The sequence below is a fragment of the Protopterus annectens genome, chromosome 12.part0, assembly GCF_019279795.1.
Source record: "Protopterus annectens isolate FY-2018-M chromosome 12.part0, PAN1.0, whole genome shotgun sequence".
In the NCBI taxonomy this organism is placed as follows: domain Eukaryota; kingdom Metazoa; phylum Chordata; order Ceratodontiformes; family Protopteridae; genus Protopterus; species Protopterus annectens.
The window spans coordinates 452,646,084-452,673,815 of NC_056746.1; the positions used below are offsets into that span (position 1 = coordinate 452,646,084).

Here is a 27,732-nt window from a genome sequence, read left to right on the forward strand (position 1 = left end):
GCTCGTCATACAACACATAGAACCACTATTAATTACAGCACTAGTGAAGACAAGGAAAGATGTGTATATGATTACAGCAGCTGCTACACGGTCAACTTTACAAACATTTGCAAAGCATTACGCTTTGATTATTCTAAGCAGCTTGTTTGCTTAGGCCACCAAAGGTTAGCTTGGGATTCTGTCCAGCAGTTCCAGTGACCAGACAGGAACAAATTAAACGCATACATGATGTACTTACCAGAAAGATTTTATTTGGTCTCTATCCGGACACTAGAACAATCTGCCCACCTTTCCCCCTCCAAGTTATCATTTCCAAGGCACATGTATAAATTCCTGAGACCTGTTTTTTCTTTCTCTACAGGGTCCCTAGGGAATTATGTGGACATTTAAGCATATGCAGACATATGGTTGGCAATTCCTTTACTTGATCTGAAGTTTATGGGACAGGAGGAGTTTGTGAGGAAAGTCGTTTCTGAAAAAGAAGGAACCAAGGTGACTAGTCCTGCTGTTCCAGTGTCTAGAGACGACTGGATGGATTAAATCATTGCTTTGCGATACCCAACAAATGAAAAATGCTAACCCAACAACGATATATACATACTTTTAGCTGAACTATCTCAGCTGCCTACTGCAAGCTCAGCAGCTGCACAAGTGATCTGCTGAAAAGAACAGGTGGCAAAGCTAAGGATCACCACTTCTATTCAAAGCATGTATTCCATAATGTGCAAACTGATGGCAGTGTGTGCATGCGCATTGTGGCACAGTGCCTCATTTTAACAAATGCTGGGAAGCTGATGACTGCTACTTGAGGAGTGCTAACCCTTGTCTAGGTTTATTTGCTACAACTGTTAAAGTGAATCAGGAGAATTGTCACTGGTACTGGTGGACAGTACACTGCATTATACAAACTTACTGTACAGCAAAACAGAGATGAAAAAAACACCAGAACCTTCTCAGTAAAGACAAATGCCAACAGAAAATACTTGAGGGGAAAGGTAATGGGAAAAAGAAAAAAAAAACTTACTTCCTTATGGCCTTGTATTTGAGAATTAACAAAAGCACCCAAAATATGAGAGGTGAGCTGCAGATAGACATGAATCAGCTGGGTCTCTTGGTGCAAGCAATACAGAGAAAAGTAATTCCGAAGCTCCATTGTTTGGATTGCATTTTCTTGCTTCAAAAAAAAAAAAAAAAGGAGAAAAACAAAACAATTAAACATGATGTGTCAGTTAAAAACAAGCTCCAAAGAAACAAACAAGGGCTCATTTTCAAGTCCACCACACTGGCAATACAAGTCAACATCAGGCAAATAAACATGAAATGCTAAACCATGGTTTGGTGATTTTATTTTTTTAACCAAACATCATTCTACTCATTTCAAGCTCTGCTGCAACTCTGTGGTTGACTGCATAGGTTACAGTGGGAGTGGAAGTTATGAATTTTTTTCCAGTAACACATCAGTAAATATCCTTTCATAGAAATGGTATTTAGCAATATTTTTTCCCCAAAAAATGACAAGGGTTGTTTTTACAGGTGTACGACAGGTAGAAGAACAGACAACTGGCCAGGTTGAACCAAGGTGGGAGGGAGATCACAAAAGGTGGGAAACTGCCGAGGTAATTAACGAATACCTTGCTTTCCAAGGAAAGAAAGGAGAAGGTGCCTACAGTGCCAAGAATGTAGAATGAAATGGAAATAATGGACAGACATTAGAAAACGGAGGGAGGAGGTTAAAACTGGTTGCCCATAGGGAGGATAAAGCACAAAGAGAACATAGGCTACCTTCCTGAGTCCTCAAAAAGCTGTCCAAGCAAGACGAAGTGGGACATGTTTATTTTCCTCATGGAGCAAGGGAGCACAGGCTTACCTGATTTGAAGAGATACTTTGAAGCTATGCAGTTAAGGTTCATATACACAAGACAAGCAGAAGAATATAAATCAAAGTGAAAAGGGATAATAATGAAATGGTGTGGGGGGGGGGGGAGAAGATACTAGGATTTTGGCTGCAGGTCCTTAAGGAGAAAGTACAGTTTTGTACCTACCATAAATGTAGATGTTCGAAGATCCACATTGCTGCAGTCCTTACACTTGGGTAGTCCGCTGTCCTTGGTCGGCCCGAATATCAAAGTATAAGGCTGGCGTTGGTCAGGGCGCATTTGACTGACGTCAGGACGTCAGGGTACAAATGCGCATGACCGACGTCATATCCTCAGTCTTTTCTTGCCCCAGACGTCAGAAGACCCTAAAAATAAAGGTCAAAACCAAAAGACAGCAAACAACCAACCAACCACCCTTGCACTAACTATATGTACAATATATATAATATACACAAAATGTACAACCCAACCCACACAACCACCTCTAACTACAGAGGGGAAGGAGGGAGGGTAAATTGGACTGCAGCAATGTGGATCTTCGAACATCTACATTTATGGTAGGTACAAAACTGTACTATGTTCTTCATCTCACATTGCTGCAGTCCTTACACTTGGGTAGAATCCCAAAGCAGAGGTAAGGGAGGATGGCTAACTACAAGGAAGCAGGAGCTGCCAAAATGCCCTGCAAAACGGCAGTGGCAAAACCAGCCCTGGACTTAGAGTAAAGTGGCAGGTGATAATGCCTAGAGAAAGTATGCACAGAACTCCAAGTAGCTGCCTCCAAAATATCCTTGGTTGCCACTCCCTCAAAAAGCTGTTGAAGTGGCAGTAGCCCTAGTGGAATGAGGCCTAATCCCAGCTGGAATCTCCTTGCCATGATGGGAATAACAGAAAGCAATGCAAAACCCAATCCACTTAGAAATAGTTTGTTTTGACACAGGCTTGCCCTGAGAACTCAAAGCAAAAGAAACAAACAACTGCTGAGACTGCCTGAACCCTTTAGTTCTGTCCAAATAATAACGCAACTGCCTGTGAACATCCAAAGTGTGCAAAATCTTTTCCCCTTTATTTTGGGGATTTGCATAAAAAGTAGGCAAATGAATAGTTTGGTTTAAAGCCACACTAGAAACCACCTTAGGCATAAAGGAAGGATTAGTACGTAATGATACCCTATCCTTATGGAAAATCAAGAAAGGCTCAACCGCCATAAGGGCCTGTAATTCAGAAACCCTTCTTGCAGAGGTAATGGCCAACAAAAAAGCAGTCTTCCATAATAAATATTTCAACTCAGCAGTAGCTGCAGGCTCAAAAGGTTGTAGAGTGAGTTTCTCCAACACAAAATTGAGATCCCAAGCAGGAGTAGGAGCTCTTTGTGGGGGTCATATTCTTTGCCCCTCTAAGAAATTGCTTGAACAAAGGATGAGAAAACAATGGTGGGTCGCAATCATAGTGAGCTGAAATTGCTGCAGCATGAACTTTAATAGAAGAGAAAGACAAACCTTTGTCTAGTAACTCAGTAAGATATTGAAGAGCCACACAAAAATTAGGCTCAGAAACCTCAAAATCTTTTGCTGCACTCCAAAATAAAAATCTCTTCCATTTGTCTGCGTACACTTTCCTTGTACTAGGCCTTCTAGCTTCCAAAATAACATTCAAAACTCGCTGAGGAAGTGGAGGCCCACTATGGTTCAAAACAGAATATGCCAGGCTGTTAGGTGCAGAGAGTGAAGCTTGACATTTAGCAAATGGCTGTCCTCCTGCGACAACAGGTGTGGAATCGAAGGCAAAGGCCATGGAGGCTTCCGTACCAGACTTCTCAGTAATGGGTACCAGTGCTGTCGAGGCCAATCCGGAGCTATTAAAATCATTCTTGGCTTGTCCTGTCTGACCTTTAGAAGTACCTTTGGGAGGAGAGGCAGAGGTGGAAAGGCATACACATGGAGATTGCTCCAGTTGAAAGAAAGAGCATCCACTCTCCAAGCTGTGGGATGAAACCTTTATGTGCAAAACCTTGGCAGCTGATGGTTTAGTGGAGAAGCGAACAGATCTATGTCTGGAGTTCCCCATGACACTGTCAATTTCTGAAATACATGAGGATCCAATTTCCACTCGTGGGGATCCATAATTCGTCTGCTCAACACATCTGCTAAGGAGTTCTGTGCTCCTGGCAGAAACCTTGCCTGAAGATTGAGCTGTAAACTGAGAGCAGTCTCCCACAAAATCATTGCTTGCCTGCATAGAGGATAAGAATGCGTTCCCCCTTGCTTGTTGATGTACCACATGACAGTTGTGTTGTCTGTTAGAATCAACACCTGTCCTGGAAGAAGTAATTCCTGGAAAGCTATTAATGCAAACTGGACTGCTAACATCTCCTTCATGTTGATATGTAGATGTTGTAGTCTGACAGGCCACTTGTTTTGTATCCACTTTCCATTTAGATGAGCTCCCCAAGCTTTGTCTGAGGCATCTGTCGTTAAAATCTGACTCGCCTCTGGCCGGGTCACAGAGAGTCCCTTGTTTAGGTGACATTCCTGAGCCCACCACAAAAATTCCTTTTGAATGCAAGGTATTATTTGAATGACAGTGTCCAGATCCTGGCAGTGCTGTGTCCATACATTTTTGAGATACCATTGTAGCGTCCTCATATGCAGTTTGGCATTGGGAAGCACCAGAATACAAGATGCCATGAACCCTAAGGCTTGAAGGACTGTCCTTGCAGTCAGCCCGGACTGATGAGATAGTTGATGGAAGTAAAGGGATAGACTCTTTTGTTTGTCCGGGGTTAAAAAGGCCATCTGGGATGCTGTATTCAGTCTCACACCCAGAAAGCACATGTCTTGAGAGGGTACTAGACTGGACTTGATTTCGTTCACAGAATACCCTAGGCATCTTAGCACTGCTATCACATATTCCAAATGATGAAGAAGCTCTTCCCTTCCTTGAGCCAGAATTAGGCAGTCGTCCAAATAAGGATAGATCTGTATTCCTTTTAGTCTGAAGAAAGCTATCACTGGAGCCAGAACTTTCGTGAACGTTCTGGGCGCAGTAGATAAGCCAAAGGGCAATGCAGAGAACTGATAGTGAGAAGTCCCAGCTCGAAAACGCAGATACTTTCTGCAACTTAGTCTGATAGGAACATGAAGGTATGCCTCCTTGAGATCCAAAGTTACCATCCAATGATCTTTGCCCAGCAGAGGTAAAAGCTGCTGCAACGTCAACATTTTGAACTTGGGAATGTCCAGATAAGTGTTGAGGATAGATAAATCCAAAATCGGTCTCCACGTGTTCCCCTTCTTTGGTACTAGGAACAGGCGAGAATAAAATCCTAGGCCCACTTCTGGCAGAGGGACCGGCTGTATGGCCCCTAGTTGGAGCAACAGAGAAACCTGTTTGTGAGCCTCTATTCTTTGTTGAGGAGGAACGTCTGGCATGCCTTTGAAAGGAGGCAAGGTATGGAAATAAAACCTGTAGCCGTGGTGTATGATATCCAATACCCATCTGTCCTGGGTAATTAAACTCCAATTTTCTTTGAAAAGTGCCAACCTTCCTCCCAAAGGTGCTGCCAGACGAGCAGGCTCTGGCAGCTGAAAAGGTAGGTCATTGGGTCTGCTTACGAAAGGACTGACCCCTGCCCTCACCCGAAGCCTGTGCAGGAGAACTCCCTGTTCTAGGCCTGAAAGAGCCCTGAGCTCTGCCTTTACCACGTCTAGATCTACCCCTAGACTGGGAATCATAAGAAGGATACGTCCACCCTTTAGTAGGCCAATTTCTACTAAACTTTGGAGGCTGGACCTTCAAAAATCTTTAACAGTCTGCATAGACTTAGCCTTGTCTTCCATTTTCTTTAAAACTGTCTCAACAGGAGGACCAAACAACACGTCAGATTGTAAAGGAGCATCTAGAATCCTTGTTTTAACATGTTCAGACAAATTCTGATCCCTCAGCCAGGCATGCCTGCGAAGAACTGACCCAGTGGCAGCCACCCTAGACGAGGCCTGTACAGCATCAAAACCACATTGCAAAGAATGCTTACCCACCTGTTCAGAAACATGCACTAAATCTTGCAACTCTTTACAATCAATACCTACTGCCAGAGCATCAACCTTAGACTTCAATTGTGAAAGGAGATAGTTTTGGTATTTCAACATGTGAAACTGGCAATTCAGAGCCCTCATAGCAAGAGTGGAAGAAGTATAGACTTTCTTTCCCCATCTATCCAAGGCCCTAGCCTCCTTGTCTGCAGGAACCGGATTTTTAACAACAGAAGCCTTAACACCTTTAGGCCCCTGGCTAACAGCTTCTGGGTCTGCCCTAGGACTCTTAAAAAGATACTTGTGAGCTTCAGGCACCCTGTAATACCTATCCGGCTTAACAGGAGCAGGAGGCAAAGAATCAGGATTAAGAGAAGCCTCTGTAAAAACATCTTCCACTACATCCAAAACAGGAGGTATAGCCAAAGGCCTATGCTGGGGTAAAAATAGAAATTCCCTAAGCCTTTTCCTGGAATCAGAGAAGTCCTGACCTTCCCATTTAAAATGCTCCCTCATGGAATGAAGAGTTTCTGAAAAAGAAAAATCCTCAGGAGGAGTAGCAGAAGGAGTAGAATCATCCACATCAGAATCAGAATAAGGAGAGTACTCCTGTAAGTCTTCAGCCGAAGACTCTGAAACATCTGAAGCCTGCTCAAAAACCCCCCAGCTCAGGCTCCACCCTAGGTCTCTTATCAGGAGGGGGCATAGAACCCCTAATCAAAGTAATCAAATCTTCTGCCATTTTAAGCATATGCTTCTTGGGTACAGTACCTGAAGAGCTAGGGGTAACACCAACTGAAGCTAAACCTGGCCTGCCCCTGGGAGAAGCCTTTGAAACAGAAGGAGAGGGCCTAGCCACCTTAGGAAGGGAGGGGAGTATAGTAACCTGAGAAGCCCCCTCAGCCTGACTTGTCTCCTGAGAGGCCACATCTTGCAATAATAAGGTCTCACCCTGGGAACACAAGGAAACCTCCGGTGGAGCCACCGGCTCCACCGACACCTCTAAAGAACCGGCGTCCAGTACAGATGGTTCTTCTAGCCTAGGCTTAACTGCCTTGTCCTTGCGCTTCTTCGAAGAAGCGTCGGAGCACCCGACGGCATTTTATAGTTGCACCGCTTCCCAAAGACTAACCTTGCACAATCCAACCTTCTCTTTATAGTGCGTTTATTAAATCTAGCACAAGAGCGACAGCCAACAACGTCGTGCTCAGGCCCTAAGCAAGGAATACACAAAGTGTGATAATCTCTATGCGGTATCTGTTTCCCACAAGAAATGCAATTATTGACTTTTTCTGACATCCGGTAAATAACTGAGGCAAGAAAAAACTAAAATATTCCCCAATGGGGTTCATAGCCAACTTTGAACTCGGTCTGAAACTTCTAAATCGAAAAATCTCAGAACGCCAACCGGCACTTGCAATGCTGCTTCTGCATCGGACCATGCGGCAAAAAAGACTGAGGATATGACGTCGGTCATGCGCATTTGTACCCTGACGTCCTGACGTCAGTCAAATGCGCCCTGACCAACGTCAGCCTTATACTTTGATATTCGGGCCGACTGAGGACAGCGGACTACCCAAGTGTAAGGACTGCAGCAATGTGAGATGAAGAACATCAACAACCATACAGAATATTATATTCATAAAGTTGCAAATAGTATTCACAGAACTAAACCAACATGGGAATGGTGAAAGGAGACTTTGCAATATGGATGACTGCAAGAAGTAGTACACAAAATGGGCAAGAGAAGGCTATAATTTACTAGAGAAAATTAGCAAAGCAATCAAGGTACTGAGAGCAAAATAACTAGAAAGAGAACAATAGAGTGGAGTGAGGCCAAGCAGAAGTTTGGACTGCAAAAGTTGAAAACTGCCTTCCCTACAAGACTGATGTCAGAGTACAGGCAAACAGAAAGGGATAGGAGAGAGCTAAGTGAAAGACCAGCTCTGGAAGAGATGAGCATAGAACAGAAGCTGCTGTTAAAAAAATGGATATTTAGTAAGGCTTTTATATTATTGCGTGATTAATGTAAGAATCAAATCAGATAAAGTTAGAAAAGATGGGAAAGGCAGACTGGAAAGGCAGTTTAAAAGGAACAATGGAAGGATATCTGTATTGCTGCCAAGTATGCAACAAAGTCTACAAGATTTAGGGCTTTGCATGGACATGTTTGCATAGGTATTTTTATATCTCAAGCAGATCTCAGTGATTTTTTTGTCCTTCGGTAGACTGCAAATGCTGGGAGTGTAATGGGAAAGAAAGAAAGAAAGAAATAATTGGGTTTGGGAGTGCAACGAGTTAGCAGAATTTAAAATTTGAATACAGAGCACTTTGTTAGAAATGATGGGAGAGCAAACAGTTGTAACTAAGAAAATTATATTTTGAGATGGGGCATAGGATCTGAATTCCTAAGACTCAAGTCCTTTCTAATTTTATTGCAAATGGATGTCAAAAATTTTGAAAATGGAAATACAAATTTAAACCAACTGAAAGTGAAGTACTGAATACTGTAAAGGAGATAAAGTAACTGGAGGTGGGATCTTTACAAAAGTGAAACAAATAGCATAGAAATAAATTGAATTTGTGGGAGCAATAAAAGAATAATGTTCAGGATGAGGAGTTGTGAAGTTTAATGAAAGGCAGGAACTGAGCAATTTGTGTAATGTTGGAGTGAATGATGATTGTTAAAAATAAAATATATGTATACTATGGTTTTTCTATCAATGTATGTGTACCTGTTAATAAAGACGTTTAAAAAAAATGTCCAGTGCACTGACAAACACACTGATGATGCAGGTGTGCCATACGTCATTGTTTAAAAACAAGTTGCTTTAAAAATGAAAACCTGACCTTTTCTCTGGCAAACCCACTGAATGCGCAAATGTGCCTGAGGGCTACAAGGGTGGTTATCACTTTATTGGGGGTGGAAACACCATAACCCAGGGAACTACTGGCCTTTAGCTTAACTGTGCTGGCAGGGAAATTCATGGTGATAATCTTAAGATGAAAACTAGTAGCACTTCTGACAGCAGGTAGGGAGTTGCAAGAAAAACATCCAGTTTTACAGAAGAGTTACAAGTGAATCTAACAGGTGAGTACCAGCAAATACAGTTGACCTGGCTTTCAGCTTGGCATTTAACTTTGTCCCACACACGAATATGAAAAGGGTAAACAATGGAGCAGACACATGGCAGAGGCAATTCAAGGCAAACAAATACAAAGTACTGTTCTTGAACCACAAAAATCCTGCTGTAAAGTAGTAGCTATGAAAGGGAAATTGTTTTCCTGCTCTGTTGCCATCAGTCTGAGGTGTTGGTTACACCTGGATGAGAGGGCAGTGTTAGCAGGAAATGGAATTAAGATGTGTAACTTTAGCAGAGATTCTCCAGAAGCAAAGTAAAGCCTCTTCTCTACAGGGTCCGGGTTATAGGTATACTTTTAGTGCTATGTGTAGTTTTGGAGGCTATGCAAAGAAAAATACATCAAGCTGCTGAAACTAATTCAGAGTAAAATCACCAGAAAGATCTGTGGAATGCATAGGAAGAGATATAACCACAGACCAGAGGACTTAGGAATTCTCACTTGAGACAAGAAAAGATAGGGTACAGGATACTGAAACACAAGATCACATTAGAGAAATGCAAAAAGTAGATCATGTACAGGAAGGGCACAGGCAGATACTGCATTGGTTAATTAATTCCTGGGTCTCCAGAATTATTTCTTGACAGTTTCCATGGAATGGATGGTGGCAAAGAGAATCCACAATGATAATCAACAGGCCATAGGGAAGGTGGTGGAAGTGCAGTGGAGAAGGATACGGATGGAGGGGACAGGAGAATGCTAAATGCATTTAAAGGGCAGACTAGAGCAACTTTACTGTCTCATTCTGTCAACCAAGCAAAGATTTGCCCATCACTGCTGGTTGCTGTATTATGGCACCCAATTACAGATACAAATTGCATTAAATATTTTTGAAAAACAAAACAGATTGCAGATTAAACACAACATAGTATTTGTTGCTTTACATAATCTGGTACTTCAGCCATTTGCTTTCTCTGGGATCTGGCATCACACTGCAGACATCTTTAACAAAAGTTAAAGCGCATTCAATTACCCAAGTAACTCACATTCAAACAAGCATTTGACAATTCCTTATATAAATATTTTTTCACATGTAAATATAAACATCTACAAATTTATCAAAAAATTCTCACTTATTTTACAAACATTTCTAAAGTGTCATTCTGTGGAATTGCAGTGTATAAGTTTTGAATATCCATGGGAAAAAAAAGTTATGTATTGATGTGTCCTCTATATTCAAATCCATCAGGTACAACTGTAAGGTGCACAGCTACTTGTCTGATCCAATACAGCCATTTTGCCACTGCTCCGAGCCTCAAACTCCTTCAGACTTTTCTCATAATCCCCTTATGGTTCTTTTCCTTCCAAATGAGTTTGCTGAACTAGTGACTAAACATTTTAGGAATATGCTAGTAAGCACTTTGTTTTTTTTTTAGTCTTTAGAAGATAGGTTTTAATTTGGAAGCAGATAGATGGTAGGACATCATATTGGATGGATTTGAATTAAAAGGATCCAGCCTTATTTTAAGAAATAACTAATGTGTTCTGTCTCATCCATCCAGTCTGATTGTTGGGACAGAATCCTAAGCAACTTGATAACTTCAGTGGCATCATGATAGGATACATTTCAGAACTGAAATTCCAAATGATGCTCTATTTCTGGAAATGATGGCCAACTTGCAGTGTTTGGAAAAAGGTGTGTAAGGTAGACTATTGTGTCGCTGCTCTTATCTCAGTTCCTGAATGTGGTAGTGAAGTTTGCCATGTATCTAGTTGAATGAGCTTTTAGTTTTGCAGGCAATATTTAATGTCAATGGAGTATGCAGATCTAATATAATCAGACAGCTATCTGGACAATGGCTGTTTAAAGACTTTTGTACCCAATCTGTTGGGAGAAAAGGAAACAAACAGCTGAGCATCCTTCCTGAAAGTCTTCACTCTATGGAGAGAGAGAATCAAAGCTGTCTGTGGACATCTAAGTTCAGCAACAGGAATTCATTTCTAGCCCTGAATGGGTGCTGGTTATTTTGCTGGCATCAACCAGAAACCTTTTCCATTTGCTTATATATGATTTTCAAGTAGCTGGTTTTCTTGTCTCCATTAGTAGCTGCCATGTGTTCAGAGAAAACAGATGCCTAAAAGATATTAAGACCCTATCATCCAGGCAGTCAGCTGAACTTGTTTGGGGTCAGGATGTATCCAACACCTCCAATTTTGTATAAGTAAGTCCAGCCTGTGACGAAGCTTTAAGTAACTGCCCCTAGCCAGTTCCAACAGGAAACACATGGTTACCTGGGCTAGAAGGGAGTCCAGAATGATCTTTGGTGAGTCCATCTACATCTTCAAAAGTACCTTGGAAATCAGTGGAAAGCGTGGAAAAAGCATACAGGGAACATTTCTGCCCAAGGAAACAAGGAGGCATCTGTCTTTCAAGCCTTCTTGCATAGGGTCCTGGGACAGAATTTTGCCAGTTGATTGTTTAAAGAGGAGACAAAAAGGTCTTCCTAAAGAATTCCCCACATCTTGGAAGAGCTAGTCTGGCACACTATTTTGCTATGAAGGAATGCAAGATGCCTGTAGAGTGAGATTGTTGTATAAAGCTATAGCCCAAACTAACATTGCTAGTCTGCACAAGGGGAAAGATCTGGTTTCCTCTTGCTTATGTATCACATCACTGTGCTATTGTCTGTAACCACTTGAACAGGTCCTGGAGGCCACAGATGATTTAAAGAGTTGAAACCTTTTTATAAGAATGAGTCTCTTATGTTTGTGTGTTTTGGTCAGTCTTTCTTCTGCCAATGACTCTGCACTTTTGTTTCCATTCACACTGCTCTCTAGGCAAAGTCTGATGTGTCTGTTGAGACTGACTACTTTGGAGCAGGAAGGGAGAATGGGAGACCTGAATTCTGAGATATTTGGTGTCTCCCACCAAGACTGGGATTTGAAAATACACTAAGTGTTGATGCTGGAACCAAACAGATTTCAGATGCCATTGGATGTTTCTCATGTGGAGTCTTGCAAAAGGTATCATGAGAATCACAGAAGGTATGAGACCCAAAAATCCTGAAGTATTCTCCTTGCTGTGATAGAAGTCTGAGCAGAAAACCCGCAGAATAGATATAAATATAGATCTAATTTTTCCTGTGGAAGAAAAGCTCTTTGTACTAAGATGTCTAGCAGACTTTCAACAAACACAATCCTATATGACAGAACAAAGAAGACTTGAATGTTCTCTTGGAATCCCAGCTTATGTAGGTGATCTTTCACCTAGGTGAGAGATTCCTGACTCTGCAAAGATAAGAAAAACATCTAAATGTGAACCACTGTGGATACCGTGTAGCCTGCAATGGGCTATAAGAGCAGCTAGACACTAACACCCTTGTAGCAGTGGATAAATCCAAATGGTAAAAGTGGAGAAAGTACAGTTGTGTCCCATTTACCATAATTTTAGATGTTCAAGTAGATCAATGTGGCAGTATTGATACTTGGGTCTTCCTGCAATGGTTGATCCCTTGGTAAAGGAGGGCTTAAAAATTTGCGAGATCTCTGGAATCAGCCTCCTCTCACATCACACTTTTTAATGACTTCAGCAAAGAAGGTCCAAAAAAGTACAGTTGTGTTACACTTACCATAATTGCAGAAGATAAAGCAGATTTGTTGCAGTACCGATTCTTTGGTCTTCCTGCCATGCAGAAGCCCATGACTTGCCAATTTTTTTCATCATCCCTAGCCAATGGACATCAAACGACTGATGTTCAGGGTACAAGAACGGTGTCCATTTGTGCCATCCTTGGGTCTTTCTAGACCATGAGCAGCAGTCTGATGCCTAATGATAACAGAACTCTTCCAGATGTTAAAACACATTTTGGATAAGAAAAGGGGAAGGTATCAGCACTTCAGGTGTAGGGGAAGCAGAGATAGCAGAAGCATATATCATAATACTGGAATAAGAAAGCCTCTGGGGAAATAGTCCTGACAGTACTTTAACACTAGATTTATGTCTACTAATGAAGGGTTAATGTCCTTCTCCTTGCATTAGAGAGAAAAACGTTTCTTTCTGGATAAGTATTATTTTCTGGTATTCAATCTTCTTGGCTCTCTCAGGACAGATACTACTTCTGTATAAAAGGATGCAGTATTTGGGGTCAGAACCCCAACTTCCACACTTTTAGTTTAAGGTTGCTCTGGTGAGGATGAATGACAGACCTCTTTAGCTGGGCGAGTAGATCTATCACTCGGAGAATATACTATTGCACCTCACTGAGGGGCAAGAAGTGGGAGAAAGTACAGTTGTGCACTCTTACCATAAATAAAGATGTTTTGAGTTTATTCACTGTTGCAGTCATAACTGATGGGATTTCCCTCCATGGATATCCTTGGCTGGCCTGACTACCAGAGAATTTCCTTCTCCTCCTGAAGCTGGCAGACACCTTAACCAGTGTCAAGATGTCTGGGTATAAAGGGAGTCAGTACCATAACCTCAGTACTTTCCTGCCCCTAACAGACAGGAGCCCTCTAACACATCCCCAAAGTCAAGGGCCTAAGATCAGAAACTCCAGAGTATGTACAGAGGTGGAGGGAACAACTTGGAAGTAGAGAGGAGAATAAACACCCCAATTTCATGGGGGAAGGAGAGAGAGAAAGAATACTGCAACAGCAAATACACTATCTACATTTTTGGTAAGTGTATACAACTGTACTATGTTCTTCTTGTTTCAGTATTGCAGTCACATCTGATGGGATGACTCCCAAAGCTGAAAGGAGGGTGGATGAAACATTTATGAAGAGGAAAGGATGCCTTGCAAGATGACAAGTGGCAAACCCCGCTCTGGACTTGGAGAAGGTTGAAATGTGATAATGCTTGGTGAAGGTATGCATGGAATACCAAGCAGTAGCTTCCCAAAATGTCCTTAGTGGCCACCCCTTTAAGAAAGGCAGTAGATATAGCAGTAGCCCTAGTGAAGTGTGACCTCACAGGGCCTGGAAGCTTCTTTCCATGGTGGCTGTAGCAAAGATAGTGAGAGATAAAATTGGAGATTGGTTTCTAAATAACAATCTCCCCCTCAGAGCTACAGGCAAAAGCCAAAAAAAAAAAAAAAAAAGGCTGGTCAGACTTCCTGACATTCTTCATTCTGTCCAAGCAGCAACTCAGTTGCCTACCACATTCAAAGTATGGAAGATTCTTTCCCTTTGTTTTGAGGGTTAGGAAAGAAGGTAGACAAAGTGGATGGTTGGGTTCAAAGAGATCACTGTAACCAATTTAGGCATAAAGAAAGGGTTGGTCCTAACAGAGATTCTGTCAAGGTGGAAAGTGATGAAAGGTTCCACACACATAGGGGCCTGAAGCTCTGGAACCCCTCTAGCTGAAGTAATGGGTAGCAGGAAGACAGTCTTCCAGGTCAGAAATTTGATGTCTGCAGAGGTAGCTGGCTTGAAAGGTGGGAGGGTGAGCTTCTTTAGAATGAAATTGAGATACCACAGGGGAGCAGGAAATTTCCTCGGGGATCTAATTTGGATAACCCCTCTTAAGAACTGTTTCATGAGAAGATGTGAAAAGAGAAGGGGTTAAGCAGGGATATATGCTAAAATTGCTGAAGTGTGAATTTTAAGAGAGAAATAAGTCCTTTGTCAAAACACTGTGATAAGTATGAAAGGATCAGAAGCATCTGAGCTTGAAGAGGGCTCTATCCCTTTCATCTACACCATATAATGAAGCTCTTCCATTTAGTGGAGTCAGTTTCTTGTGATAGGTCTCCTGGCCTCTTTTAGAATGTCCAGGACATGTTTGTCAAGGGGTGGCCCAGTCCAGGGGGCCAAGGTATCATCCAAGCTGTCAACCTTAGAGTGTTTAGGGCTGGGGTGTAAGATGGTGCCCTTGTTCTCTGTTAACAGGTGCACTCATTGAGGCAGCACCTTCCTGCTTAGACTGAGCATTACAGGACAACCACTGCTGCTGGCCCATCTGGGGCTATATTAGAATGACCCTTGGCACTTCTTCCCTTATCTTCAGCATTGCCTTGGGGAGTAAGGATACTGGGGAAAAGGCATAGTGGAATAGGTCTATTCAAGGGAAGGAGAAGGCATCCATCTTCCAGGCTGACATTGTTTTGGCCCTTCAGCAAAACTTTTTCAGAGTGAGTGTTTTCTTTGGTGGCAAAAAGGTCTACCTCTGGCACACTCCATTCTTTGGCTATGTTGAGAAAAACTTCCTGATGATGGTCACCTGTGAGGGTCTGAGAGGGTCCTGCTTAGGTGGTTCACCAACTGATTGACTTCTGGCAGGTACCGTGCCATATGGTGCAGACCTAGGGAGTTTGCTGTTTCCCAAAGGTCCATGGCTAGGTGATAGAGGGTAACAGTGAGTCCCCCCCACTGCTTGTTTATGTACCACATAACTGTGATATTGTCTTGTCCTTAGTAGGAATACTCCTGGTAGTTCTATTGTTAAAGGAAATACAGAACCAACAGTTAGGTATGTCATGTTCTGGGCCCAAGCAAGTTACAAAAAATGAGTGAATGTCCCAGTGTGGTATCTGCTTGCCATGTTTGAGGCAGTTAACCTTCTCTGGCACTAGTTGGGAAACATACGAGAGGCTCCCCAGTGGGGTACTTGGCTTTAGACATCATCTTCTCTGGTGCAGACCAACCAATGCACTGACTAGTACCCTGCTTTGGGCGGCAAGATGGCAAGAAAAAACTAAGGCTATGATACCAGCTGACTCCTTTTATACCAGATGCCCTTGACATCAGTCAGGACATCTGCTGGCTTCAGGAGCAGGAGACAATTCTCTGGTATTTGGGCCGGCCAAGGGCTTCCACAGCAGGAAATCCCATCAGTTATGACTATAACAGTGAAACACAAAGAATGTTCAATGATGCCTTGGCCAGATGGGGGCTATTAGTATCATGCTCGGCATGTCTGACCTCAGTAGGTTTACAGTTTAGTACAAGGATAACTGCCCTAGTGAGCCATTTTAAGCTTAGCCAGTTGTCGCATTTGAGAATCCAACCCTGTACCTTGTGTCTGAAGATAAGCACATTAACCATTATGCCAATCTCAATCCCAATTTATAAACAGAGGTCAAAATCAAGCCCTGTACCTTGCATTTGTGAGGTAGAGACCTTAACCATTATGCCACCCCCCCTCCCAAAAAAAAAAAAAAAATCAAGGAGGGGAGGGTAGGAAGGCATAATGAAAAATTCCTTTCCATTTGAATGAAAAGATGCCTACTCTCCATGTCCCTGCCTGTTGGCTTCTTGAGCAAAAGATTTGAAGTTGTAATGCACGGGTGAAAAGCAAAAAAGGTCTACTCTTTGGTATCCCCATTGATGGGTGAAAGTCCAGGAAGGTATCTTCTTAGCATTCATTTGATGAGGTCGAGAATGTTCCTGCTCAAAGAATCAGCTATAGGTGTTAAGATCATAATCGTTGTCATTACACTGCACAAGGGGTAGGAATGAGTTCCTCCTTGCTTGTTTACTTACCACATAACTGTGGTGTCTGTGCAAATTTACAGAGTTTCTGGGGATAGTTTGTTTTGACAAGCTTTCATCATTACCAAAACTGCCAGCAACAACTCCTGGTTTATGAGAAGTTTTCGTTGTTTTGGGGTTCTGACACCTTGCACCTTCATTGGCCCTAAGTGTGCACCCCAAGCTACTTTGGGACTGTCTGTGGTTTTGGTCTTGTCTGTCTCTGAGACTGAGATGTGTGCCTGGATTCAGCTTGATGGTACCTTTCCACCAAAGAAGTTCCCTTTCAAGCAAGGAAGAAGCGGCAGCAGGGTTTCCAGGGACAGAGTGTGTTATTCCCAAATATTTTTCAGGAACCATTGAAGTTTCCTCATGTGTAACTTTGCCAGGGAGATCATCATAGATACATAGGTGATTATTTCACTAACAACCTTAGGGGGCCTTTTTAAGCTTAGTCATGCTTCTCAAGGTAAGAATGAAACTCTGTTCTTTGTGTCTGTGAGGTAAACACCTTAACCATTACACCAGCCCCAATCCAATAAGGATCCATGATGCCATGAATCCCAAGGTACTTAGATATTCACTTGCTGTGATTGTCTTCCTTGGCCGAAAGCTGAGTAGGTTGTCTGTCAGGAAGGAAAACTTGTCTTGAAGTAAGGACGCTTTTTTGTTAGTACAGAGTCTATCACTGCACCCAGAAATAGAATTTTTGCCTGGGGCTGAAGGTAGGACTTGTGGAAAATGAAGGTGAGCCCCACCCTCTGGCAGCAGTCCATGGTCGCTTACAAGGCTGTTTGAAGTTCCAAGATACTTTTTTCCCTGGATGAGATAATCATCCTGATAGGAGTAAATGTGCATTCCTAGTGTTTAGTGTTTTACACTGTGCTACAAATGAAAGTTATAAACTTACCATAACAAAAGAATTGCATTGTCTGCTTCCATCCTTCCTCAATGGATGGGTCTTCGGATCCAGCTTTGGACATTCTAAACTTAGGATTCAAAGCTCAGGCTCCTTCCCTTACCCATAATCTCCTCTCTTACCCAAAATTACCTTAGATCAAGTTTGCCCACAATTCCTCCCAGAATAGAAAAACATCTCAAACAAGTTGAATTCTGGATATAACCATCCCTTTTACATTCTCATCTGGAGCTTAAGGAGCATGTGAAAGAGACCAATAAATAAATCCGTCAGTCATCCCAGAAATCAGAAAAGTAGTAAACTTCTCATTATGGAAAGGGGAGGGACAGTGGGAAGATGAGGAAGGATGGAAGAAGACAACATAAATCTATTATAGTAAGCATATACTTTTGTATCTGATGTTGCCTCTTCTGTCCATTCCTCAACAGATGGGATAAAGCTTCTGGCTCAAGGTTTCTAGGGAGGTCTCAAGGAGGGATATTCCAGAGGACAGCTGAACTAAAATCAGCTCTATTTCTGAAGAGCAAGTCCAATTTGTAATGAGAATTGAAGGAATGAATATTTGACCAGGTGGCAGCAGCACAAATGTGATCAATAGATGTTATTGAAAAGAAAAAGTGAAAGTGGATACAGATATGATTGAAAAGGCTTTGATGGGTCTAGGCATAGTAAGGCCTTTCTCTTTGCACATGAGGGATACAGTCAGACAACCATCTTGATAAAGTTACTAGTTTAGCTTTGGAGCAGGAAACAAACAGTTGATCATATTTTCTATGTTTTGTACAATGAAGATAGAAATGGAGCTGGTGATGCAGACGCAACAAGTGTAACTTCCAAAGTGCTTTCAAAATTAGGGAAGAAAATCAGAAGACGGACAGATTGGTTTAATGACGTTGCATTTGCCACTTTTGGAATAAAGGATGGGTTTTTGTCAGAAAAGATACTCATCTTTGTAAAAATAAAGTATGGAAGTTTGTTAAATTAGTATAAAAATGTATTGTGTGTGCCGTTTAGGGAATTATTAATATACTTTGAAGTACATAGGATCATAGGAGAATAGGAGGTTAATAGGCTAACAAGCCCCAGGGCCCTTACAAGCCTAGCCAAGTTCAACCTGTGTTCCCAAGGGTGTCTGGTTCAAGCAAACACCAAAATCAGCACTTATTGCCCCTGTCCAAGAGGGACAAACTTGGAACCCCTGGAGTGAATTTCTGGTTACGCATCCAATCATCCAAACTGTGCTTAAATAGGGCCAATGAGGGGCTTTGTTATACATGAATACGAAGCTTGGTCCAAACGTTGGGCAACCTCTGAGAGACAAATCTGTCTCTCCAGCAAGTTATGTCAATGTCGCATACCAGGTTAAGGTCCTCTGAGCGAGTGACCTGTGTACTATTTGACTTGTGAATATGTAGCATTTCCATCAAAACTGGGTCAGAGATTGCTCTATATGCAAGGCACAGTTCACCTGTGAGCAGTCTGTATGACAGAGCAAAGTGATAATGATTTTAGTCTGTCCACAAGACAGATCTTGAAGACCCTGAATTTTCTTCGTAGTCTCTGCAATTGCTGCAAGTGTTTGGAAAGGAACACACCAAAGGGAGCATTATACTCTATTACTGGCCTGATAAGGGAAGAGTACATAATTATTTTAACTTATTATTTGTGGCATTTGATTATGAATTTTAATGTCTTATTCAATATGCAAAGGGTGTCTGTGGTGGTGCAGCGCTTAGCGTTGTTGCCTCACAGCAAGAGGTTCTCTGGTTCGTTTCTTGGCTGGGGTGCCTTCTGTGTGGAGTCTGCATGTCCTCCGTGCAGTCACGTGGGTTTCCTTCGGGTACTCTGGTTTCCTCCCACATTCCAAAGACATGCAGTAGGTGGAATGGACACACTAAATTGGCCATAGGTGAGAGTGTGTGTCCGAGTGAGTGGTATGAATGAACTACCACAGCAGGGCTAGCCACCCAGTGGTGTAAACCTTGGTTTGAGATGACTGTCACTGCTGAACTGACAAACCGACCCTGTGTGCAAAATGGGAAAAGGGGTTGAGGATGGATGGATTCAATATGCATATTTAATATTGGTAAGGTTGTTTACAAGATGTGTAATCTATTCTGATAGTAGGGAATGAACGGGATTTTTTTTTTTTTTTTTATAAAAATCGATGGGAAATGAATTTTTTACTCATGCTCTAACAAAGTCCCATAATTATTTTGACGAAAGAGCTTAGCATGAGTTTTTTTTTTAATGATAAAGTTTTATTAACTGCTATTTATTTCCTCGTCGATTGCCCTACTCTCTTACCACCTGAATACTCCATGTGCATTTTATGAGTTACTTGTAAAAAAGTATATTATTTTTCAATCTAAGGGAGGCTATGTATGAATAATTTTCTCCTATATGAAAATTAGAAATCACAGCTAGCTGGACCTTACAAGTAGAAAACCTAGGTCCATTGTGAAAAATACAGGAAAGGAAATCCAAGATGGAAGGGAAAGGAGCTAAAAAGGGATCCAGATTCTGCTGAGAAGCCCAGATAGAAAATCATTTCCACTTTTGTACATTTTTCTGGTGCTGGTCTCTATGAAGAAGAAAGAATGTGGATAACTGGGGAAGATAGCCTGGACCGACTAGCCATCACTGGAATTGGAGAAACCAAGTGGTTATTTTGAAGGCCTGAAAGTCTGGATGAGAAAGTTCTGGACCCCGGACCTGCACCCAAGGGAGGGTGTAACAGGTGAGGCCACAGGAAGGCAAACCATATCTGACAAGCTCAGAAAGGGGTAATGAGGATAGCTGTAATATTCTCTTCCAATGTTTTTACAGGAATCTGGAAATGAGCAGAGGAGAAGGAAAGGTATACAGGAGTCTGAGTCACAGCATCCCTTGGTGACTCCCCCTCTTTGGGGATCAGGGTGATGAACCTACTGCATTTCGTGTTGAGAGTGCTGTTATAAAGCAATCTGAGGATATCTCCCACTGCCACACACTCCTCTCCTCTTGACATAATGGGTAGGACCATGTTGCTCCCTGCGTGTTGATGTACCAGACTACAGACATGTTTTCTATCATGACAGAAATCATTCAAAGAGGTAGAATGTCTTTAAAAGCCTGCAACACTAAGAGGACAACACTCATCTCCAGAACGCTGATGTAAAGACTAGCCTTAGAGGGCATCCACATGCCCTGGTCTGTCTTTCCCATGTAATGTCCCTTGCATCTCAATTGGGACGAAGTGCCCACAGTCACTGTGGCCTGGGGACAAGAAGAGGGAACAAAGGGTCGATCTTCCTTTGTCAACCAAAGCCATTATGTTGTGTGTGTGTCCTGCCTACATCTGTCAAATGAACAGGGACGTCCATGAGTTGACTTCTGATGGACCACAGTACTGCAAGCATCCACTGAAGATCCCTCATGTGGCACCTTGCTAGGAGAACCAGAGTACTGGAGCAAGCCTCAGATCCTATAAGCTGAAGAATCAGTGTAGTACGTGGCATTTTGCATGAATGGACATGTAATATTTGATTCAGTAGGGTTGTCAACCTATTGTTTGGAAGTTTTAAAGTTTGAGTAGTTGTGTCCAAATGTACCCCAATGAATTCTGTTGTCTGGACTGGAAGAAGCTTGGATTTGTGTAGATTCACAGTAGTGCTCAAGGAATAGCACAGAAGGTGTGGGGAGAAGAACCCTTGTAAGGGTGGAAACAAACTAGTCATTGCAGTAGGGGAACATTCAGAACCCTTGCAGTCGGAAATAAGCTGCAACTATTGCTATGTACTTATTGAAGAGGCGGTGGGGGAAGGGGGGGATGTGGTGAGGCCATAAGGCAGGGCCCTAAACTGAAAATGACCGTCTCACAGCTGGAAGCGGAGGAAACATTCCAAATATGTCCATCATAACATGGTAGCATGCATCCTGAAGGTCTACTGATCACATTCAGTCATTCTTCCTAAAAAAAAAGGAGGATGGGCTGAACAATGACCATCTGAAATTTTGTCTGTTTGAAATACTGATTGAGATGACTAAGTTCCAAAATGGGTCTGAGGTCCCAGTTCTTTCTAGCACTAAAAATAATGTTGAGTAAGTTCTGGATCTGTGTTTACCTGGTGGGATTGCCTGGATGGCTTTGTTTGGCCAGAAGCTCTTATTTCTACAGCAGCTGTTCTTCTTTGAGAAGGTGGAATGTCTGGAATTTTCCTTGATGATTGGGGGGGGGGGGGGCAAAGGAAAGAAACTGACTAGCCTCTAGAAATAATCTTCTGTGCCCAAATATCTTTGGTGATTGATGTCCAAGCTTTGGGGTAGAGAGATAAGCACTCCCCTAACTGCTTCTAGAGAGCAGCAGTCAGGCAAACATTTAGAAGTGCTAAGACTTCTTGGAGAATGGTCCCTGGAAGCCTTGGTTTTGTGGACCTCCTCTGCCACGGGGACAATGCCCGCCATTAGAGTTCCCCCTCCCCTCTGTCATGGGGAAAGGGGGGGTGTCTCTTCAGGAGAAAACAGGAAAAACCCTTGGGATTTCCAGAACCACAGTCTGCCACCTTTCTGGTTCCCGGAGAAGGACCTTTGGGGCGTAGAGAAATGTATTCCCATAGCAGACAGTGTTTTCCTGTCTCTTTCATCCCTTGAAATTGTGTCCTTGACTTCTGGTCTGAACAGAGTTGAACCATCAAAAGGTGCACTTATAAAGGACATCTTGAAGTGTTCTGCAAAGTCATACAAGAGCATCCAAGCATGTCTCCTTAAGGTAATGCCTGTACCTGTGGCTCTTGAGGTGCCTTCCGTGGCACTGGAAATCAAGCACATCAAGGTGTTAGAAAGAGACCGAGGGGTGGCCAGCTGTGATTCTACTGTTTACTTGGCCTCTGCAGAAATGGACTCAAAGAGATTTGGAAGCTCCTTTGTGAATCTCTTTGAAATCTGGTCATGTGTGCTAGACAGTTCAGTGCCCTCAATGTGAAGGTTACTAAATAGTAAAGTAGTACTATAGTAAGTACTTTGTAAACCTTTCTAAAGCTCTAGACTCCCTATTAGGGGATGGACAGAGGAGCTATCTTCAGTCGGCTCCTTTTTTGTGGCCGCCGCCACTACCATAGCATCAACTACAGGACCCTTGCTCCAATGATGATGATCCTTGGGCGATATAAGTAATTTTCTAGTATGTGTGGTATTGGTTCAGCCACATCTGGTTCCTTCCATGTGAGCAACTACCCAAGATGTAGCTGGGAAGGGTCCAAAGCCCTCAAGGAACACCAACTCCTCTTGGGAAGGGGCTTTGAAGGACCAACCACCTTTCTGCCTCAAAAGTTCAAGGATCTCCCTGAATGAGATGTCCTGAAGGGGTGACCTGGGGGTCCCTTCTCCATCAAAATTGGTGTCTTCAGTGAGAGACTCTTGCAGGAAGTCCATCTGTCTTCTGTTGCATGTATGCTTGCAAGACACCTTTGTGGTGGGGTACTCCAGGGAAGACTCTGAAGATGGAGGAGAGCCCTGAAGATAAGCTGCCTTGAGGCTCAATGGAATAGACTGTCCGAACAGGATAGAAAGAGCCAGATCAGGACTCAAGGGATTTCGGTGGGGGATGGGAGGAGCTGAGCATAAAAGGGAAGGCCACTCAACACACACTCTCTCCAGCCTTGAACACTGAAGGCAAAGGGGAACCCAAACTCACCTTGGGAGGAGCAGATGCATCCACACCAGGTTGATCCTGGAATCCCAGTTGGCTTGGTTCCAAAGATGAAGCTGAAGATGAGCTATCCAAAACCAAAGAACCATAAGACAGAGACAGCTCCAAAATAGAGTTTACCCCCCCACTCCCGAAGATGGCGCCCTATGGTTCAGCTTTAAGATCTCTACAGATCTGAGGTGTTCAGAAGCATACAGATCAGAGAAGTTGCTGGAGTAGAAGACAACCAGGTCTTTGGATCACAAAAGGTCAACACTTGGATACAACTCAGACCCAGGGACCCTGAAGCCAGAGGTCATATCAGGGTAGGAGTCAATACTGGAAGAGGGAAGTGCTAAAACTCACACTGCTGACAGTGGTCGGAACTGGAGGTGAGAGAACCCCTAACTGAATTTGTGTCTTAAGGAACTTCATCTTCATCCTATCCATGTCTGCTTCTGTGAGGCTACTGGCACATCGGCTCAACCTGGTGGCCTGGAGTAGTGAAGCATTACCCTTTCTTGTAGGATGGGAGAACAACATTTTAAGGATATAGGCTCCAGTGAGAATCTTGACTCCATACAAGGAGTAAAGGATCCAATGACTATGTGCTCTGAAAGAGAGCTTGAACCTGATGACCCAAGTGTCTTGGAAGCTGGAACAGAAGATGCAACAGAAGATGCAGAGCAGTCAGGGGAGTTCTTGAACTTATTGCTGCCCTTTTCCTTTTATGCCAGTCCGAAGATTTGTTGGCAGACAGGGAAGCTCCAGATGTTAAAGATGGCAGAGGTAGATGTAAGTCTCCCACAGAGGCTGGGAGAAGTCTCTTAAGGACTAAATTTATCATGGTGCTGTGTAATGGTCCTCTGGCCAAAGGCAGTGCAGATGGAATAGTACTTATCAGGATGCCCAGCACTCGGCAAAAGACACACTTAGAAAGTGCGTCAGAATTTGTGATTTTGTGGCCACAGGCCACACATTTATTTTATTTGATTACTGGGAAAGTCTGATTGGGTAGGAAACTCATTTTCAATGGAGACACAGGGAGAAAAGCTCCATTATAATGAACAAGAAAAACATTTTACATAATTAAAGCATAAAACAAAGCCAGTACACACCCAGAAAGCCGTATACCTAGACTTTTCATGAGAGACTTGCCAAGCATGCAGGCATTTTGCAAAGATTAACAATTATAATTGCAGACATAATATTTTACAAAGACAAGTCAAAAAGATATGGCAGATAATGTATTTTTCATGGGAGGCAAAGTTGCACCATTAAGGAATAACACAGATAAGTGTTTTAACAGTGGTTTTAACAGTGAACAGAGGCTAAATAATTCATAAGGTTATATGAACAACATACTGGGATACTCGCATGTAGAAGGTTACAGTGGAAAAGATGGTAGTTAGAATAGGTGACAGGTGAGGTAATGATGACAGTGAAGGGAAAGGTAAACAAGTTAAGTTAGAGAATCAATAGCGGATGATGGATGAATGTGACGGTAGGGAGAAGATAAGTAGATATAGTGTAGAAGAGGGCTACATGAGCAGGAAGGTATTATATATTTATTTTACATTTGTTTACCGGGAAGGTCTGACTGGATACAGGTCCATTTTCAGCGGAGGCCCGGGGAGAAAAGCTCCAAAATACTAAGCACGTTAATACAATACAACACCATATAATATAATACATGGGAGAAAAGTGAGAATAGAATACATATCAGAAAGTAACAAACAACAAAAGTTGGCAATTCATAAAGTACATAAATCAGATTAGCAAAAACATTTTTTTTGAAACATGAATACAGGAATGGGGATAGTTAATGTAAAGGATAGAGTTAGGTAAAAATAAATTTTGTTACCGTAGGATGTTAGGTGGAGGGAACAGGTGAAGTTTGCAAGTGTTACAGAAGACAGATATTACTACTGTAAAGTAAATAGACAGATTAACAACTGGTGACCCTTAGCAGAATCCTTGCAACAGTGCATTCATATTGATTAACCTTGGGGTGTAGCATGAGCAAAGCCAATTTTTTAGATAGTGGGTTTTCAGGAATAGATAGTAGAGGAAGTAGAGATTATGTGACTTGGTAATGAATTCCAAATTCTGGCTATGGTGTAGGCAAAGAGAGGCTTACCAGCATCATTTTTTATGTGATGACAGTTATGAGGTTCTGGTTACTAGACCTTAAGGCTCTTGTGGTAGTGTGAGGCTGAATTAGATGCCGGAGTGCTGGGGTTTTAGCTGGCAGGTAATAGAGATTGTGTGCTACTGAGAGTTGGTTGAGTAGCAGTAGAGGTAGCTCAAGCCAATTGAGCTGCTTAAGGGAAGGACAGTGATGGGACCTGTATGAGGCTTCAGTAGCAAACTTGGCTATCTTGCTGTAACAAGATTCCATTTTCTTTAGCTCTGTGTGACAGAGATTAGTTACGATAGGGGAAGCATAGAGGAGGATGGATAAGAGATGGGTCCTTGCAATTATGGCTTTGGTATTTTTAGTGATGAACTGTTTGTTCCCATGGAGGAGTTCAAGTTTTTTGCTTACTTTCTTAATGGTTTGTGTTATGTGGATGTCAAATTTCAGATGACTGTCTATTTCTACACCTAGTAGTTTGGTGTGTGTGGTTGGGAGCGATTTGGATCTTGTCTTTGGAGTTTATGGTAAAATCGTTTAGGGGGGAGATCTACTAGGCCTGAAAAAAATTAGTTTTTTTGGGGGGGGATTAAGAATACATCTGATGTTAGTAAAACATGTTTCGGCTAGAGTAAAATTAGTTTGGGTTAGGATTTGTAGTTCCTTTAGGGAGGGGGTGGCAGTTATAATGGTGGTGTCATCAGCATATTGTACGACTGAAGCAGTGGGTAAGGCTGAAGAGAGATGGTTGGTAAATAAAGAGAAGAGCAATGGACCGAGGATGGACCCTTGTGGGACTCCCATGGATACTGGTAGTAGGGGGGACAGCTGGTCTTGCCATAGAACTGCTTGCTGATAGCGTGTTAAATAGTTATTGAATCATGATATAGAGGAGGTGCATATATTTAGGGTAAATAAGAGTTTCAAGAAGCATACTGTGGTTTACCATGTCAAAGGCTTTTGATAAGTCTAAGAATGTTGAAGATACGAAAAGACCCTTGTTTTTATGGTAGCTGACTAAGTTGGTAAATGATAATAGTGCTGTGGTGGTGCTGTGGGAAGGTCTAAAGCCATGTTGAGATTTGGAAAGCAGTTTTTTTTTTTTGCAGGTACTGCATTAGTTGAGAATGAACAACTCTTTCTAATATTTTGGTTAAAGGAGATAAAATTGAGATTGGGTGACAGTTGGCGAGTTCTAGGGAGTTGCCTCCTTTGTCCAGCGGAATAATATGTGATATTTTCCATGAGGTGGGTACCTAGCATTCTGATAGTGACCTTTTATGAGAATAGACACAGGCTAGGCTATGGCTTTGGCTGATATCTGTAGGAATTCTGCTGTAAGGTTATCAGCTGCTATTGTGGTTGGTTTAAGTTTCTTAAGGAGTTTAGAAATTACCTGCATGGGCACTAGGTGCAGGGAGAAGCTGGAGGTACTGTTTTGTATATTGGTGTGGGTTGGGGTAGTTATTGGTATGGGGCTATTATTAGTATTTTGGGTATTAGCAAGTATTTGGATTGTTTCTGTAAAATATTTGTTAAATTGTGTGGGAATGTTATCATGGTTATTTGGTAACACAGGGATTGGAGTAGTGGATTTGCCTGGGTGCAGTATACCATTTATTGTGGCCCAGAATTTTTGAGGGTTGTGAGCATGTTTTTCCTGTATGTTTTTGTAGTAATTAATTTTGTCAGCTTTAATTAGTTTTTTGGTTTTGTTGCAAAGTTCCAGATAATTTTGTCTCAAGAGCAGTTGTTTTGTTTTTGTGATTGTGTCCAGGCCTTGTCCCTTTCATTATAGTTTTAGTATCTTTTGTCAGCCATGGGGCACAGTTAGTTTTTATTCTTATAGTTTGGGAGGGAGCATGATAGTTTAGAATTTCTAGGAAGTTAAAGTGCTGCACAGCTTCGTCTAGAGGTAGTTTTAGGAATTCCAATTACAGGATTTTAGTGCATTGATGAAGTCTGAGGCTCTAAAGTTCCTTTTATTACGTACTGTTCTGAGGGTGGGGTGGCTGATGCAGTGGAATCTGTTCCTAATTAGGTAGGTTGGTAGATGGTCACTTATACTAAAAGGAAGACAGCCAGAATTCTGAGCAAGAGTGGGGTTAGATAACAGTATCCAGTCTATGATGGACTGGCGTTTGGATGTTTTGTCAATTCTAGTAGGGGTAGATATGATTTGAGTAAATCCATGGGGGTTAATGTGGGTAGTGGAATTGTGGCTGAAGCAGTTAAGCCAATCAATATGAAAGTCACCTAACAATATAGTTTCATGTGGAAGGGAGTCTGAGATCCAGTTTATCTGGCTTACCATTATAGCAATGTTATTGCCTGGTGGAATATAGCCTCCTGCAATGATTATATGCTTGTTGGATTTGGCAAGGAATACTTCTACGTCTTTGACTTCCTGGGTATTGTAATCAATTTGTTCTATGTTGAGATACTTTTGAAATACTATTGCTACACCTCCTCCCTTTATCTCTATTCTATCTCTACGAATAATATTGTAGCCTGGGGCTGTGATCTCATTATTGTGGTGTTCTGGT

General features: G+C 42.3%; 1 protein-coding gene across 4 annotated transcripts in view; it reads right to left on the reverse strand.

Moving 5' to 3' along the window:
* Window positions 1-27,732, reverse strand: part of SNX8 (sorting nexin 8) — a 1,131,155-nt gene that overhangs the window by 61,625 nt on the left and 1,041,798 nt on the right. For all 4 annotated transcript variants that reach the window (XM_044089560.1, XM_044089557.1, XM_044089558.1 and 1 more), the window contains one exon: window positions 1,025-1,174. In XM_044089560.1, the coding sequence (XP_043945495.1) occupies window positions 1,025-1,174 (150 nt within the window). The remainder of the gene's footprint in view (window positions 1-1,024; window positions 1,175-27,732) is intronic.